Source organism: Triturus cristatus, chromosome 7, assembly GCF_964204655.1.
Source record: "Triturus cristatus chromosome 7, aTriCri1.1, whole genome shotgun sequence".
Classification (NCBI taxonomy): Eukaryota; Metazoa; Chordata; class Amphibia; order Caudata; family Salamandridae; genus Triturus; species Triturus cristatus.
The window spans coordinates 443,451,170-443,470,059 of NC_140590.1; the positions used below are offsets into that span (position 1 = coordinate 443,451,170).

General features: G+C 44.3%; 1 protein-coding gene across 2 annotated transcripts in view; it reads right to left on the reverse strand.

Annotated features, from left to right (window-relative positions):
• LOC146809901 (uncharacterized) overlaps nucleotides 1-18,890 on the reverse strand; it is a 153,271-nt gene that overhangs the window by 122,344 nt on the left and 12,037 nt on the right. For both annotated transcript variants that reach the window (XM_085614395.1, XM_085614396.1), the window contains exon 3: nucleotides 3,146-3,270. In XM_085614395.1, the coding sequence (XP_085470521.1) occupies nucleotides 3,146-3,185 (40 nt within the window). In that variant the 5' untranslated portion in view covers nucleotides 3,186-3,270. The remainder of the gene's footprint in view (nucleotides 1-3,145; nucleotides 3,271-18,890) is intronic.

Genomic DNA, 18,890 nt, shown 5'->3' on the forward strand with positions numbered 1-18,890 from the left:
AGAGATATGAGCTAAGCCAATGCATCACCTTGGGGCATATCTACAAGGCGGCGATAAAAGATTATCGCCGCTTTTGCAGCCGTTTTCGGACGAAAAGCGGCGATAATTTTATCGCTATATCAGCAAGGTCATGCTATCGCGTGAAACCTTGCCTTAGCGCCTGAATTACGAATGCCCATCTTTGCATCTCTAATGAGATGCAAAGTGGGCATTCCTCCCCAGGATAACGGGAGAAATGTCACTAAGCGACATTTCTCCTATTATCAAGTCTCACGCAAAGCAGCATAGCGACAAGAAAAGTAGCGATAACCTATGTTATCGCTACTTTCCTTACGCCTGCTTTGAAGCTGACTTAGCCATGATATCCTATGGAAGGTGGATAGCATGGCTAAGTATGTGAGGCCCTATCAGCAAGCTATCGCCAAACTTCGTGGGATTATCGCTGGTTTTCCAGCCATAATCTCACGTTAGGCAGTTAGCGCTAGGATTTTTATCGCTTTTGAGATAAGCGTTGCTAATAGCACGCTATCTCAGTGATAAAAATCCACGCTAGCTGGCGATAATTATCCTAGCGCTAAGTGCGGTTGTTGCTGATATGCCCCCTTATTCTTAAACTCCTGAAATGATTCCCCAGTGGAGTCAGATCAGGGGGGCATATTCCCCAGGACAATGAAATAAGGAGTTGCTTCTGGGGGCAAACTTAACACCATTCCACACTTACTTAGAGTCACTGAGTGCCAACTCCCCCCCTTCTCGCCCAAATGGCAGGGAGGGTATCAGTGTTACCAGAACCATGAGTAACCCTGGGAGCCCTGGCTTTAATACAGCTTGAATAGGACCTGCGCCCCTGAGGTCGTGCGTTGTCGCAGAGTACCTCCCGGAGCCCACCAGATCAGCTGGACCCCGTGGCTCTTCTAAAATGACCTGCTCTTGACCACCCCTGCACCCTGCCCTCTCCTTGGTCACCAGGGAAAGTAATTCAGAAACCCTACCCTCATTGCAGGAAATTCTCATCCAGATTGGGCCCAATTTATTGTTTAATATTGTCTCCCAATACCTCATCAAAACAATCCTGAGGGAAGAGCCATCTTCCTCTCTGGATGAATTTGAAGTAGGTAGGGCTCTTGGCAAAACCACTTGCGGGGCCTGGGCAGATACACAAGACTTCTGTTTCCGCTTACTCCTTGGGCTGACAACTGATGTGGTGGGAGTTACTAGTCTGTCCAATCTCGGGGTTGTCCCTTCAAGATCTTCACAATAATCCCCCTATGATCCCCTATCACCAGGGAGCCCCTTCCCACTTGCACAAGCGAGTGGCCCACGATAGGGACGGTGGAAAATGTCTCAGTCCAATGAAAGCCTCCTTTCTACAAGTTCATTTTCCTTAGATACAGCCCCCACAGCCCGATGGAGAAAGCCTTCTATAGATGATACCCGGAGGCCAGCAGAGTGAGGGAGGACCTTTTTTTTTACCCATTTTTGTGACTCCCTTTAGCACCATATAGCCCCTTGTCAGACTGAATGCCTACACAATGATTTCAAGCCGGGGGTGTGAAAGAGAAGCCAACAGGGCCGTCAGACAAGGCAAATTACTAATTAAGAAATCCAAAAGAAAACAATACCTTACACTTTGGCCTTGTCCTGGATGGTAAGCTACCTCAATTGAAGGTAACAAATAGCCATCACATTGCTCACTAAAAGTCAAGTTAATAGGGATGTCCCTGCCCCGCCTCTTCCTGCTGCTCTTGACCCAGTCTTCACCCAGGCACGCACCCGGGCATGTCCCGCACAGCGGGATCCCTACTCAGCTGATGTAGGTGCCTCTGGGCATGAGCATTGACATATGTGGTGGCTGCCACAGGCGTCTCTGGGGCCTGCAGCCTCTCCTGGCTACTGCCCCCTTCCTCCAACAATAAGGGCATCCAGCGCAGTGGGAGCCGCAAACAGCTGAAGTACACACCTCTGGATGCGAGTACTAACGTATGCGGAAGCTGCTGCTGGCATCTCTGGGGACTGCAGTCTCTCTTGGCTACTGCCCCCTCCTCCAACAATACAGGTATCCCGCACAGTGGTAGCCCCAAGCAGCTGAAGTAGGTGCCTCAGGGCAGGTGCACTGACGTATGCAGCGGCTGCCGCTGGCGTCTCTGGGGCCTGCAGTCTCTCCTGTCTACTGCCCCCTCCTCCATTAACATAGGCGTCCTTCACAGCAGGAGCCCCAAGCAGCTGAAGTAAACACCACCGGGTGCGAGCGATGATGTATGTGGCGTTTGGCGCTTGCATCTCTGGGGCCTGCAGTCTCTCCTGGCTACTGCCCCCTCCTCCAACAATACGGCATCTTGTCACAGCAATACTAGCTCCTGCAGGAGGCGGGAGCCAGTAGGGACCGAAGGGGCCTTCAGGCTCCCCCCATGGGCCCAGCACTAAAAAATGGGTGCCCATGGTGGGACCAGGCCACGCTCCCTGGAGGCTGGGACCCGGTGGATGGGATCCTGGGGCCAAAATCAGCCTGGGATGGTGGTCGTGCAGCCCCCTCACATTATTTATTTGTTTTAAAAAAAAAAGACGGCTTCCCTCCCTTGAAGTCTATAAAAAAAAGGTTTTAAAAAGGCCGGGCCCCCAAAATCAGCCTGGGACCTCCTGGCATACTACTTGTTGGGGGATGAAGTTTTCTTTCCTCCTGAGGGTCCTTAGGGGCCAGAGACCCCTCCTCTTACCTCCAGTAAGCCCAACACAGTGAGATTGCTCTTATAGACATAGTCAGACACTCATGCACCCTCTCACAGACCCACTCTTACACTTATGCACCCACTCACAGACCAATTCAGACACTCATGCACCCATTCACAGATCCACTCAGACACTCATAAACCCATTCACAAACCCACTTAGACACTCATGCATCCAGTTACAGACCCACTTGAGACTCACATAGTCACACACAGACCCACTCAAACACTCATGCATCTACTTATAGACTCAATCAGACACTCATGCACCCATTCACTCACTGTTGGGGTTGCTCTGCTCCCAGCCAGAAGCACTGCGGTGGTGGATCATTGACAGCATAAAGTCAGTCTTCCCAAGAGTAAGATGACTTCTCAATCCAGTTGACATGCATATGATTCATCCGCTCTCACTCACTTACCTTTTCTGCTTCTGGGGTCATCATACGTTGTGATCGACATCTCCCGCGGGCTGCTGTTTGACTGTCCTCTTGCTCAGAGTTGTCCTCTGCTTCTGCTCTGTTCCTGGTTCCGTGGCTGGAACTTCCTGCAAAGTTTTCATAGACTCTTCAGAAAAGCATAAAGCCCAAACTGCTGAACAGAATTATGCCAAATTTGGCAGAAAGCTATCTTTTCCTCCGTAGATTGTGCTTTTTAGGTTTTGCCTGCACATCGCTTGCACTGTGCTTGTGAAATCTATTGTGTTTAATATAAATCTTAAAAGTGGCTTACATTTCGCCCCTTTTGTCCATTGGTTCATGTGCTTGCCACTTACTTTTCCTCTATTTATATTGGCTGTCACACACTAATTCCTGTTGTTGTTTTTGCTCTTATCAGTGTCCCAAAGTCCAGGTACTCCTTTTCATCTGCCAAACTTTTTGTGAGGCTGCTTTCTTGATGCCAATAAACGTCAGCGTTCTGGTGGTCATTTATCTCCATTGGGTACCTCGACTACACAGCACTTTCTGGACGCGCAGCGGCTTGCCCTGCCGGTAACTATTTTTACTCTGAACAATTGTGTTCACTTGTTTTTCATTACGGATGAGCATGTCCACATGCCGCGCCTGTGCTTCACATATTTAAGTAATCACTGCCAGATAAGTAAAACTTGCGTGGGAGGTGTTCATGTGTATAATTTTACTGAATTAGTTGCCTCTGGCACTCTTTTTTTATTATTTACATTTCAGTGCACTTGTAGATAGTCTCTGTAGTCTCTTTTGTTGAACTCTGCCCACCCCCTTCCTGCTCTCTGGTGCACAGCGCTTGCACTGTTCTTATTTGTACTGATTCCACCAGAGAGGTGTCACTTTGTTTCAACGCAATCTCTCATTTGGAATCCATCATTCCTCACTGCACACAAGCCGGCATTGCTTGGACACCTGCACCTGTGCTTCACATATGCAAGCACTTGCAGCCGCTAGTTACTGTCCAGAACCTGCCCTGAGGTAAGTACATGGTGGAGTTAGAATAATAATTTTTCCCCTAATCGCAGTCCAGCACCTGCCCTATGGTAAGTCCGTGGTGGAGTTAGAAAAGTAATTTTGACCCCAGTCACTTTCCAACACCTGGCTTGAGGGGAGTACCCAGTGGAATTAGAATAGTAGTTTTTACCCCAGTCACTGTCAAACACCTGCACAAGGTAAGTACATGGTGGGAGTGAGAAGAGCAATTTTGCTTCCAGTCACTGTCCAGCACCTGCCCGAGGTAAGTACCTGATGAAGTTATAATAGTAATTTTTCCCCCTAGTCATTGCCCTGTACCTGCCCTAAGGTAAGTATCCGGAGAAGTTAGAATAATAATTTTGACCCCAGTCACTGCCCAATAACTATCTGAGGTACGTACATGGTGGTAGTTAGAATAGTAATGTAATCCCCGTCACTGTCCAGCCCCTACCCCAAAGTAGGTACCTGGTGGAGATATTATAGTAATTTTGCCCCAGTCAATGTCCAACACCTGCCCAAGGTAAGTACACGGTGGAAATTAGAACAGTAATTTTACTCCCAGTCACTGTCCAGCAACTGCCCTGTGGTAAGTACTTGGCGTAGTTAGAATAGTAATTTTGTCCCAAGTCACTGTCCAGCACCTGCCCTGAGGTTAGTACCCGGTGGAGTTAGAATGGTCATTTTGACCCAGTCACTGTCCAACACCTGCTCTTAGCTAAGTACATAGTGGGAGTAAAGAATAGTAATTTTGCACCCTATTTACTGTCTAATACCTGTCCTGAGTTAAGTGTGTGGTGGCGTTAGAGTAGTAATTTTACCTCGGCACTATCCAGTACCTTGCCTGAGGTAAGTTGCTGGTGGAATTAGAAGAGTAATTTTGCACTATAGTTACTGTTTAGCCTGTACCCAAAAGGAAGCATCTGGTGGTATTAGAATAGCAAGTCATTGTCCAGCACCTGATCTGAAGGAAGATCTGAAGGAACAAGCAGTCATTTTTGCTTCTACTAAATTATATGTATTGGCTTATAAGTGTACACTAAGATATTTTGTATAGGTTATTTATGTTATCGTTTAGTAATTGTTCTGTGGTAAAAAATATATTGGAACTTTTCATCACTTTTTTTTCCGTAGTATTAAATATATAACATATTAGAAAAATTCTATTTTCATAAAACTGCAATATTGTTTTATATAAAATAATGTAAAATATACAAACCCAGTACATGTTTGTTGTGCCAACTTTAGTAAATTTTGTTAAGATATCTGTAGGTTTAGGAAAAATAAATCAATCGATTTGTAATGTAACTAACTAGTAGAAATACAAGTACTTTTTGTGAAAGTAAAGTCTTGCTTCAGTAACAATTTCTGTTTGGTCCCAAACGCAATCAGTGTACTAGTGAATGCAAAATGGTGGGTGGCCCATTTTATATGTGTTTGGTGTAGTAGTTTAAAATTTAAGTAAATATATGTGTTGAAATGTGAAGCACAGGCATCCAGTCAATCAGTCAAAGATTCTTGATTCGGCTAATAAAAGCCATAAAAGCACAACAATAAATGTACCTGGGGCAGTTATTAGAATAAGCCATTAAAAGACCATAAAAACATAACAAGTACAATTTGAACATATAAACTTCTCCCTAAAACCATATTTAAAAAAAGTAAAATAAACATATGACTTGTTTTTAAAAGCAAATACCATGACAATTCAGCTTATAAAATTCATCAGATAAGATGCTTATACATTTCATCAAATAAGGTGCAAATTCAGCTAGACAAAAAGCATCTTCCTCCTAATTCCTATAGCGCCTGAGAGGAAGCTAGCAACTCCAAGGTAAAACATGGGCGGGGAAAGCATCTGCAGGTATAATAATGCTGACCTTGCTTGGACAAAATGACATGAACTCAATAACAGAAGGATTTTTTTTCCCCCAGGGAGACATACAGTTCACAGAAAAAAATAAAGCGCAAAGTATCCTGATCGGGAAAATTGTCACATGGACATGGCCTTGAATCCCCGGGCTTCAGATAGCCTTTTGGAAAGGCTAGTAATCAGTGAATAAGATTCATCTGAATCTGATTAGCAAAAAGCGATGATGAACATTATTAACACGAGACAGGTAGGGCTGCGCCTGTAGGCATGGACTAAGTGTGATGTGTAATTTCTCACTGTGGGCCTAGCAATTTCTACACCCTCCCTGTCCCCCTGCCGCCTGGCCAGAAACTGATGCTTAATCTTCCTGATGTCAATAGGTCATGAAGGTTTGGGGTTAGTTTACAAGTCGGAGCGGCCTTGCCCTCTCATCTGCTTTGAGATATACCTTAACCATGAAATACGCAAAGCCCCTTCGGGAGCCATACAGTCCGCTGGAACAAGTTGATTTAAGGTGTAGACTAGGAAAGATCAAATTCTCAGCCAACGTACTAAATGTGCAACTGCATTGTGATCGGAGATGTATCCCATGCCAAGCTCCTCATGTAATGTGAAGGCGGGATGCAGAGGGGGACAGCGAAAAGCCTATGAGAAAAAATAAATTTTCACCACCTGCTAGTCTTTCACATCCTTATACCCCCAAACATCATATCCATGGGTTGCCATCGGAATACATTTTTCACTGTACACTTTTAGCAGTGCAAGAACAGGCTTTGTCCCCAGTCTTTAAGGCGAAGTCCACAGTAGCCCCCACTGCCCTTGCCAGGACATTCTTTTTGTGTGCTCTTTGCGCAACCCACGACCCATTCTCATCAAACAACACACCTAAATAGGGAAAGGTTGGGACTTTAGTTAATTCTACCCCCTGCAGAAAGACCTACACCTAACAGCCTTCTTAATGCCGACTGTCATGGTACGTGATATCGGAGAAATTGGTTGCAAGGTCAAGCTAGTCCATAAAAGTGTCTAAACATTTTTGAAGACCTACTCCTGTCCTGGCAAACAACACCCCATCATCTGCATATAGAAGTGCAGGTATGAGTTTAGAGGCAGCTCTTGGGATGTCTTTACTAGTTGCCCAGAGAATTTCCCCTAGCTTGTTGATATACAGCGTGAACAGCAGGGGAGCCAGGATACACCCCTGCCTGACCCCTCAATTGACATCCCAGGAAGCTGATACTCAACCATTCTTATTATATCTCACTGCAGCCTTGGTGTTGTTATGGGCCAAGTGTATAAAAGCAACAAGCTTAACTTAACTTAGATATATTAACGTGGTCGAATGCTGATGTTAGGTCCATACAGACAATATGCAGGGATCCCTTCTTAGCTTTTGTGTAAGTCCGTACCAACAAATTTAGGTTTATGCATTAATCTAGCGTCCCTTTGAACTGTCTAAAGCCGCACTGTAGGTCTGAGATAAGCTTAGACTTATCTAGCCAGGAGGATAGCTGGTCCAGGACCACTTTCCCCATAATTTTTGCAGCCGAGCCTAAGAGGGATATCGGTCGATAACAAGCTGGTTCGTCCCTCGACCCCTTTATAAAAATAGGTGTAATAATACCCATTGACCAGGAAGAGGGGAGGTCACAGGAACAGACTGTGTTACATACTTGTGTACTCTGGGACCCCATCCGGGCCCAGCACCTTCCCCCTACAGGCATCCACTGCAATGTCAAGCTTGTGTACAGTGCGGAAAGCTGGATTCCAACCATGAGAGCTCCTCAAACCAAAATGGCACCTCTGTGGAATCAGTACAAATAACCACATCGCAAGTGCTGTGCACCGGAGAGGAGGAAGGGGGTGGGCAGACGTCAACAAAGGAGATCTGCAGGGCTGAAATGTAAATAATAAAAAAAGACTACCTGAGGCAACTAATTCAGGAACATTATACACATGAACACCTCCCGGGCAACCTTTACTTATAGGGCGGTGACTGCTTAAATATGTGAAGCACAGGTGCGGCAGTTGGACATGCTTGTCTGTAATGAAGAACAAGTGAACACAATTGAGCAGAGTAAAAATAGTTACCGGCAGGGCAAGCCGGTGCGCGTCCAGGAAGTGCTGTGCAGTCAAGGTACACAATGGAGATAAATGAACACTAGAATGCTGACCTTTGTTGGCATGAAAAAAGAGCAGGCTCACAAAAAGCTCGGCAGATGAAAAAGAGTGCTTGGGCCTTGGGACACTGATAAAAGGCAAAAACATGCAGAACAACAGGAAATAGTGTGCAACAGCCAATAAAAATGTACATTGTGCATGTGTAGTGTATTATATTTTTCATATAAAGAAAACATTTATTTCACTTCCTGTTTTAATTTGGGAAAAGCTGAAAATAAATGGGTAAAATAAAGGTAGGACTAAGTTGTAAACGTACTTGGAAATGTGTTTTTGAAATAATGGGCGTATTGTGTGATGTTTTATTTATAATGTTTATTTATAGAATGTGTTTTGGAAAAGATTAGTGTGCAGATTTTTTATTGTGATTTTTTTAGAAATTCTTTTCACTTTTAAAAAATTTGTGACTCAAAGTACTGCCCTGCGTTGGTTATAATGAGACATTGTATTGGTATGGGTGCTAGTGTGATACGTGATAATTATATGCATAGTAATGACATGTTTAATGATAGTTTATGTGTATGGGTGGCGGAGTGTTTAGTGGGGAAAATGTGCGTTGTACTAGTAAGTGCATTGTAAAACCCGCGTTGTTAAGGCATGAATGGTAAAGGCACTTGTTGTTCTGTCATACACATGTTTGTACATGAGGCATGGATCCTACCTTTTACTTATGCTTGTAGGAATGGTGCAACTCAGGTTTTTCTTAATGGTACTAATGGTACAGACTGCAAGAATACTTTAGGCCATTCTCTAGTTTGCAAGGAGGTTATACTCCATGGCGCATGTAATGTGTCCAAGGCGAACTTGTCATGTCATCTGAAAGGGAGGCTGCTTTAATTCGTCCGGTGTTCATATTGCTCTCTAATGGGAGATATTTGATGTTGAGTAGTCCAGGTTGCTGTGGGTTGAAACCAGGCATACCATATATGGTGATGGTTTCTGCAGTCATGACCTGTTTTACACAAGTGCTATTTCCACCTGCTCGTATAGTTAGGGATGCAACAATTTGGCCTTCGATAAAAGATTTTAATGTGAACGTTGATGCTTTAAGCAGACTGAAAACCGTACTGTTTCAGAAGAATTTGGGCTTAACATTTGCAAGGGAGAGGTTTGATCTTCACATTGCAAGGTCTTCCTCTAAGATGCAGTCAATACTTTGCACCAATCTCCCTTACCATTTTGGGGAGATAGTGCACCACGTTTTTACCTTTACAATGCTGCAGAGGTAGCGCACTATTTTTAAACTATTGCCTCTCGGGTGGTTAGTACATTCCTGATGGTTTTCGGAGTTATCCCATCTTTCATACACTCCGTGCTTGGAAGCATTTTTGGAGGCTTACCACTTGTCTTATTCCTAGTTGTTGGAACACTGAGTTTATTCTATTTGCTCCGCAATGGATACTCAGCCACGCAGGCAAATGGGGATGGCACTCCCACATGTGCTACTATGTCGTGACAGAATGATGCATACCTTTGCTTTACGAACAGAATACCAACTGGTTCTTGTCATTTCGGCCTGTCTGGCTACACTGTGTGCAGCCCAAATTCCGCTGTCAACTGTGCACTTTCGAGTGTGCCCGGGGTAAATGCCTGGAAATGCAACCGATCCAAACTACGGACATTGAACTGCAAGTGGGTCCCTTAAACACTCACTTGTACAGATGCCCTGCGCAATTGCCGCTGCTTCAAAATGGATTTTATGAGCCTTCCTGGAATGCTTCAGCTCCTGGCGACTTGGATCCTGGCTCGTCCTCTGCTGATGCACTACTAGCCGCCACTCCTTCAGTGGCTACTGACGGGGTTGAATATGACCATTTTTGTTCCCTGGAGCTGGTGGAGCGTAAGCTGGGAGCAGCAATGTTTCATCTACTCCTCTGCACATTTAAACAAACTGGCAGTTTTGAGTAGTGGAGATTTTTCATTTGGCTATGTTTTTGTTTGCTTAATTGCTTTTAGAATCTTTTTACTCATTTCTTTCAATTCAATTTTTAATACAAAATTGGCTTTCTCTATGCTTTTATTATTAAAGAAGTACAATGCTTTTATGATTTTAGGTTTTATGATAAATATATATTTTTAGCATAGGTTGTAGGAAGCTTTTTAGTTGCCTCACATCCAAGGAGCGGGTGTTATGTGGTCACATTAAGCCAGGCAGGTGCACCACCATTTTTCATGTTCACATTTAAAGTTTACTTCCTTTTTTGAATGTTGACATTTCACACACATTTGCTTGCATGCTTGTATGGATAATGTTCCATCAAATAACTCTGCTTACATTAACACATATTTGTAGGCATATTATTAGAGCCTTAAACTTCTGTACGACAGCTAAAGTTCACTGTACAAAATGTTGCTGCTTGTTATTGTTGATAACAGCACAATGGTTAAATTGCTCATTTTTATACTATTCTAGTGATACTGACTACTCTGTTTTGTTTCCTTCTATTTATTATTGCAGCACATGTATTTTACACAAGAATCGCATTGTGTCAATAAATATTGAAATGCAGTTCAAGTATTTCTTGTGTCTCCCTTTGGGACTGCATGAATTACCAAATTAAAGTGTTCCAGATCTTTTTACATGATTTCCTTGGGGAGTCAATGTTGTCATGTTCTGAGGTTGCACATATCACCAGTCACCTTGCTTGGTTAGGGGTGCAGATGGTGCACTGTGAGCTAGCCAGGACTCAGGCCAACATATCCTGATGATGTGCATGGGCTCAGTCTCGCACAGTTTTGACGTTTATGTTGTCAAACAAGCACACACTTTTACTGAGGAAGTATAAACCGTACAACAGGCCTAGAAGTTCTCCCTGAGAACTCATGACTACGGTCACATACAATGTAATGACATGGAGTCTCTCTGTCCTGGGATCACTTATTTTTAATGTATTTTCATCTCACACACTCTTCATAGTCTCTGTTACAAGAAGCCTTGATCGTATAGCTGTCAAATCTATGCACATGTGCAGGGTTCCATGTTTCTAGTCCTCGCCTTTTACAAATCATTTTATTCAGTGAATGATGGCCCCTTGCACTAAGACCAAGTTGCAAATAGAGGAGGGCACACAGACAAATGAATAGAGCAAGGCATGGATCACACTTTGAAATTCAGCCACCAGGGCCTGTATCATACATTGTGCCCCAGAATTGCAACATGTGTATGCACCCGCTTTGTGGACCCCCCCGGGGCATGGTGGTATTACAGAAGGGGTGTAGATGCTTGTGTGGCCCCTTCTGTAATACTGATACCGCTGGTGCATATGTAGTGCCATCGATATCATGAGAGCGCATTTCCTGACATGCATGGGGGTGCAGCGCAATGCAAATCAGGAAATCTTGTTTGCATCTGCACATGTACTATATTATAGACACAGGCACAGTTGCAAACTTGCCATTATGAGGTGCACTCATACTGTGCCACAAAATGGTGGTGCTCTGTAAGGGCACCCCTGAAGGCAACCCTCTCGAGGGTTGAAAGGTGCTCCCATGGACCAACCACAGGCATCCCCCTGCAGGCAGGTGCAGTCACTCACTGCATCCGCCTGCAAGGAAATCTCTCTCCCCTCTTCAAAGTGCATGGTGGGTGCCTCCAGCATAGAGAAACGCAAAGCAGCTTTAAAACTGCTGCTCAACATATGACTGAAAATGCTGCCCCCCGGGCACCTGTAGTTCGCAGCTGCACTGTGGGCAGCACTTTCATTATAATAGGACCGTCTCTCAAACAGGGAAAGTGCATCCTATTTCTGATATGGGCCCTGATAGGTACCTTTGTTTCTATTCTGTTTACATTAAAGGTCACAGTTTTGTCTTTCATTCTTGACTATCAAGAAAATCGACACAGGCATAGCAGACCTGGCTCAGGGTCCCAGACCCAAATACCAAGCCAACAATTATATTTGTTTCATTTAATAATTTTTTTAAGTGCAAACAAATCACCTCCAAGAGGGTCTCTTAGCGCTAATGCATTCTAAACAGGACAGAGATATTAGAAAGGCATTAAAAGAGCCAGATTTTGAGGAATTTCTTAAATCGTGCTAAGTCCGGACAGGTTGGTATGTACAAGGGTAGCTTGTTCCAGTAATAGGGAGACAAATATAGAAAGGATCTGCCTCTGTGTCTAACAGTACGAATGCGGCAGGGGCATAGCAATGATTGGTCACTGGATCTGAGGTTGCCTGTAGGTGTATAGAGATGTAACTTGTTCCGCAAATAAAGTGGCCCATTTCCAAAAAGGGACTTGTGAACCAGACTGAGGAATATGAAGAGGAACCACTTTTTTATCAGAAGCCACTGCAGAGATTTAAGTGTGGGCTCAGATGGCGAGCTGGGAGGTAGATTGCAGATCAGGCAAGCAGCTGTGTTTTGTAGCACCTTAAGTTTAGCAGACAGAGCTTCGTTTGCAGCAACCATAAGGGCATTTCCATGATCTAGATGACTTGTAATAAGTGCCTGATTGAAGGATTTTCTGGACTGCAAATGCAGCCATTGGAAAGCTTTCCTAAGAAGGTGCATAATTCGGAAGCAAGACCCAAAGATGGAATTTACCTGCTCTTTTATAGATTGTGCTTCAACAATCAGTATTTCCAGATTCCTAATTACAGTTTTATGGGTAGGGGCTGGACCTAGTTCCAGAGGCTACCAGTCCACAGACCAAAAAGAGTGAGCACTTTATTTGCTGGGTACCACTCCCCGAACAACCCCCCTAAGGTTCTGCTACTTCACAGGAGTTGAAGATGCATTGGTTCAACTTGATGACAAGAGTAGGAAGCATCCATCAAGTAGCCTGGAGGCTACATCTTTTGCAAGCTGAATTACTGGTCTGCAGTAGACCCTGAAGGGCCACCGCTGTTAAAAATTGGTGCTGCCCTGTAAGCCTGCTCTATGTTTGGTCCTGTGTAGAGTCTCCTCCTCTCAACAGTTGCTGTGGTACTCTAGATAGGATGAGTCACCCCTTGAGGGTAGTAACACCACCCACACCTATCAAAAAGCTTAGATGGCTCCTGGTTACCAACAAGTAACCACAAGGCTTAGTTGCTTCTGGCGACAAGAGGGAGACTAGGAATAATGGACAAATCTTCTGCACCTAATCCTTGACTATCCTCTAGTCTAGTAAGGACAGTATAAGTGCGATCTCAACCACAGTGAAAGGGAATATGATTACTGGGGACGGAAGGGAAAGTATAGCACCTCATGGTTAAACCTAAATATATAGTGACATTTTGCAAGCTTTTGGGGTGTGCTGCCCCATTGGACTCTCAAGGTAACAGGGTGCTTATTCTCCCTTCCTACAATGTGCCAGGAGGCATGGGTTGGATCTCCTACTCCAGGGGGAGGGGCCTCCTCTCACCACGCTTAAAAGTGCTTTGACAATCTTGCATTGGGGGACGCGCCCGTGTAAAGCCAGGGTGAAGTGCAGGCCCGTCCAAGCCCCAAAGAGGCTGGGCTGGCCCACCCCCCTTGGTTTATTAAATTTTCTTGTGCTTCAAAGGTACTGTGTTATTTGATGCTGTAGTATTTACACCTCAAACTCTTGCATTATTGGGATTGCCATTATTTAATAAACCAAGAGAAGCCATCTGCATGGAATCACCTCGAGGTGGATGTATTAGATCCTAATAATCCTATCCATTGCCATTTATCATTCTGGTGTATGCTTACTACATCTGTTGTTGGTAATTCTGAATAGGTAGTTGTTGTATGCCAATTCACGTGACTGCTTCTTGATAATGGGGAAATTGAAGGCTACTGAGGTAGCTAAGAGCACTGCTAAACATTCAAAGGGCCCTGCTAAGTCATACAAATGTACCCTTAAAGAAATTATCCTCTTTATAGAAGAGGTCAAAGCCATCATAGGCACAGATTCCCCTTCACTCCAAAGAGCCCCAGGAGCTATCCCAAAAACAAGAAAGGAGCTCCCTCTATTACTAGTCTTTTTAAAGGGCAGCCAGTTAGGAAACACACCTCAAAAGTACCTATCCCTCCAGTTATTCAAAAGCAGGCTCAGAGAGGGGAACCCGAATCTGCTGCACAGAAATCAGCCAGCCCGAGCAAGTCCCTCAGTCTTGTTCCTTCTATCTTTCAAATACCCTGCAGTAATAATTTCTCGCTCTTAGAGGATTGGACTGGGGACTATAATACCACATAAAGGATATCCATGCCCATAAGTGCTAAATCCACATTATATGCTTTTTAGAATGATATGACACACCTCACACAACAAATCGAGAATGCAAGAGAATAAGTGGGGGATCTCAAATCACTGATTACACATCTTACTACCGTGATTAATCAATTAGTTGCAGAGAGGTCTCCTCCCCTTCCAAACACACAACAGCACAAACTCAATCAAGACTCCCAGTCCCAGATTAGAATTTCTATGTCTGCTCTAGTCTATCTTCCCACTGGGCCTACGGAATGTTGTAACCAGGTTAACTCAGGGAAAATTGGTGGGTTTAACCTGTGTAATGAACAGATGTCTATGAGGTCCTCAGGGCCTCCTCCCTTATATAGGCAGTTTAGCAATCACATGAAGTACATGACCATGGGTGCTTCAATGGAACCCTGCTGAGTGCTACTCAGAGATGAATTCCTAACTCTCACACTAGGTCCTTTCAACGTCCCAAAAACATTTTCATGGTAAATGTCCCTAAAATCCCATCACATTTGTGGTGTAAAGGGGAACATACATTAAAAAACAAAGCTATTCATTGACTTTGTCAGGTGAGGGTCTATCGCTCAGTAATTCACTAGGACATTATTGGTGCTAGAAAACATATGTAAAAACACACGCTCCTTAATAGTATGGAACAGCATCTAAAGGAGGGGGAGCTGGCGGATAATTTGGTTGTTTTCGATATCAGAACATCATCCCTTTTTAATACAAACATTTGTCCCAAATACCAATGCACTGATGCTAGTTCCCCTAGCATTTTGAGCAATCCTTCAGAGCAAGTCCCTGGACGGTCTCCTCTAGATGAAGTAAATTGGCTACCATCTGCCAGTATTAATTGAGTGTTTCTTCGCCATTAGGTACTCAACAGGGTGAGCTTAATGGGGACCCCTTTAGTTCTAACTTGCTCTAAGTCTACTCTAATGAATTTGACACTTGGAAGAATGGTGTACTATTAATTTAGCCTATTTCGGCTGAGTTGTTACATGTTAATGATCCCATCCTTAGCCCTCCTAGTCCTGATCCTCAGGGTTGTGTAAATCCACATTCCACTGGTATAATTACATCTAGCAAAGCTATGATGACCTTAGTTTTGACCTACCTGATTAGAATCATTTTTTCGACTTATGCGATTTCTGTTTATTTCCAGAAACCTGGTCTAGTGAGTCAATCTATAAACTATTTTTTTTTTTAATGTATCCCTGCTAAATCCAACTCGATAGGTAGACCTTCCGGAGGGCTGATGTTCTGGTGTAGACCAACTGTAGATTGGAAAATCTCGAGAATTTATATAGATTGTCCAGATATTATAGCTATTCAGCAGGTGTCTTCTGTGCTTGCCTGTATTGAAAAATACCACATATATTAGAGATGGGTAAAGGGTGGTTGTGCATCTGAGACTGTTAGGCTCTGGCTCACTATATTCACCGGAACTCCCACTGCAACAAAACCCGCTGCTGCCGCTTACCTCTGAGACGGTGGTACAACGCACACTTAATAAATTGAAACTCTGCAACATCGGTTCATTATTCCCCGACAGGCAGGCTATAACAATGGCAGACATGTCTGCACTCTCGGACAAGTCCTATATAGATAAATTTGTAGTGAACAGATTACTCGGAGCACTTTTCTCGATCACCTCCTCCTTCTCGTCACCACCAGTTGAATTCACACCACTCAACCTGCTCATAACCGACTAAAGAAGGAGATCACTTATTAACCAAGCAATATCGGGCATGCATGGCGCTTAACCAAACCCGGGACATGGGAGCGAGACATCAATGGGAGGAAGATCTGGGCCGGCCACTGTCAGATAAAGAATGGGCCTGCTGCCACGCACAAATAAAGAGGGTTTCCCCCAACCATAGACATAAATTGCTACATTTCATGGTCATATACCGGATTTACATTACACCGCGACAGCTGACCAAGTACGAGCCCTCCAAGCCATCCAACTGCCCCAAATGCCAGGCCTCCGACGCGGATTTGCACATATGACATGGACATGCCCTCCGATAGCTGTATACTGGATGAACATCTTTCAGACACTTTCTGAAGTAATTCTAATGCCACTCAGTCCCTCTCCAAAACTCGCCTTGCTGGGAATGGACCATGACATTAAACTTAGCTACCGCAGGTTCATTGCCATAGTATAACTGCTAGCGAAAAGGGAAATCACGATACATTGGGGCACCAAACAGACTCCTATGAAAGAAGCATGGCTTCGGAGTGTGGCATATTGTGATATGCAAAACGAAATCTATGCGACTCTCCAACCCCCGACTTCAAGGTCCGAAGACATATGGCACTTTTATCGTTGCTATCTACAACAGACATCACCCCTGGATCCCTCTGCTGGGCCTCAGCCGATGCCAACACGGTCCACACCTACTGCCCCCACGCACCCAGTTGCTACACCAGCACCCTAGTGCTATATGCCTTTTTCAATCACGTCAGACATGTGGGACGAGCTGCGAATCGACATCTCAATGGTTCATATAGAAAGAAGATGTTGCACCCTATTAACACGCTGAACACATGTGGAACACTCCTCTTTTTCTTTCCTTTACCATCCTTTTTATTAAAGTCTTTTTCTTTTTCCCACTAACGAATTAATTTCTGGCTGAAGCGTTTATTATATTGGACAATTATATGTGCACAAATGATAATCCTTGTAAGGAAATACTCGACAGTGGGAATGTAAGTGTGTCTGTATTTATAATTTTCTTTAAATAAAATTGAAAAAAAATAAAACAAGTTTCCGGCTCATTATTATATGCTTTTACATCCTCCTCATCGAGAAATAAATGAGAAATGCAAAAGTCCTAACTATCTTCTGATGAATCTCAAATTTCCCATTTCCTTCCCAAATAAGCTAGCAAACATAAGATTTTGTGGAGGCAAACAAATTTAGTTCACAGCCATCAACTGTGGCTAGACCTGTCAGAGAAACAACATAAATAATCAGATACTTCTATGCCCTGGATAAGAAGCAACTGCACACTTAGGGTCTAGTTACGATGCCAGGTGGACTTTAGTCTGCCTAACACCGTCTCTGTCCTGGGACCAACCCGCCTCTGGTCGTCAGTCCCGACCGCCTAATTAGGATGTGACCGAACACTGTTCAGTCACAGTCCTACATTTCCCTATGAGAGCATGCATTACGGCCATAAACCGGACGTAATTCATGCTCCCATAGGTAAATGGGAAGTGCTGTTCATCCATCAAGGTGCCTGCCACATGGTGCAGGGTTCAACAGTGGGGCACTATAGGTGCCACCTCAGCCCCCTACCGGAGGTGGCGCACCCAAGGGGGCCCTGTTGGGGGACCCCAAACATGATTCCCGACTTGGTTTCCATTTCAGACAGGTCGGCATCAAAACCATGCCGGAAACCATGCATCGTGATCTCAAGGGCGGAAAGGCTCGTCCTTTGGGATTACGAGACGGTTCCGACTGGCGGGCGGACTCCTTGAGCCCATCGGAAGCTAGCCGGAATGACCCACCGGTTTTGCATTTGTAATGCTACAGTCGGAAACTCAACCAAGGGGCCACATCACAATCAGCCCCTAAATCTTCTTGGGCAACTTGGCTGGTTGTACGCCAACATAATATTCACAAAAATACAACTCCAATAGGCCAATGTTTTTGTAAATTATATTTAAGTATCCCGATTTTTACCTGACAATATTTACGCAAAAATATTCTGGCACCATACTCTCTTAACCACATGCTAGAATTGATCACCAAATTCTGATCATCTGATTGATTTAATAACTAGGGCCAGGGCAGTCACAAGGCAAGGTCAGCCGTGGCTCTTTGCCCCAGGCTTAGTGCTTTTTGGGTGCCTGCAATCCTTTGAAAACATGGTTTTTAATAATTAAAAGCAGACCTGACCTGCTGATTTATGAAAAAGCTCATTTGGCCCCACCACCAGATGCCATCAAAGGTGTGGCTTTTCTGCATACATGTTTTTGAATTATGTGCTGCTCCTTAGATCAGAAACAAATAGAGGCCTGGCAAAGATGTTTGGCTCTGGCTCCACAAAACCTTCTAACATGCCTCACTAAGGTTCTTAGATTCCATACTCGAGTGGATTAAATGTTTTTTCACTCTCAAAGGATAAGCTTGGATAGGCATGCTAAATTCAAGCACACTATAAATCATTTGAAGACATTCCCCCTCCTCGCCCACTTTATGCCAACACTATTCCATATAGGGATACATTTGCCAAGTCCTTCCCTCAGAGGGAACACACAAGACTGTCACCAACAATAACTTCCTATCCTAACACTGTGAGCACCTACACTTCAACCCACAACCACATCTCTACCATCCATCCCCCCCGGCCACTCCTCCCATTCTAGCCTGGCCACCTCACGATCATAAGGAAGCATCTCTATCCAAAGAACCTAGTTCCCTCATATTACCTTATCCGGATTTCACTTGTGGTCCCCCTCTCCAATTTTTTTCCCCCCTCTGCCCCTTTCCTTGAGCCAACACTCAG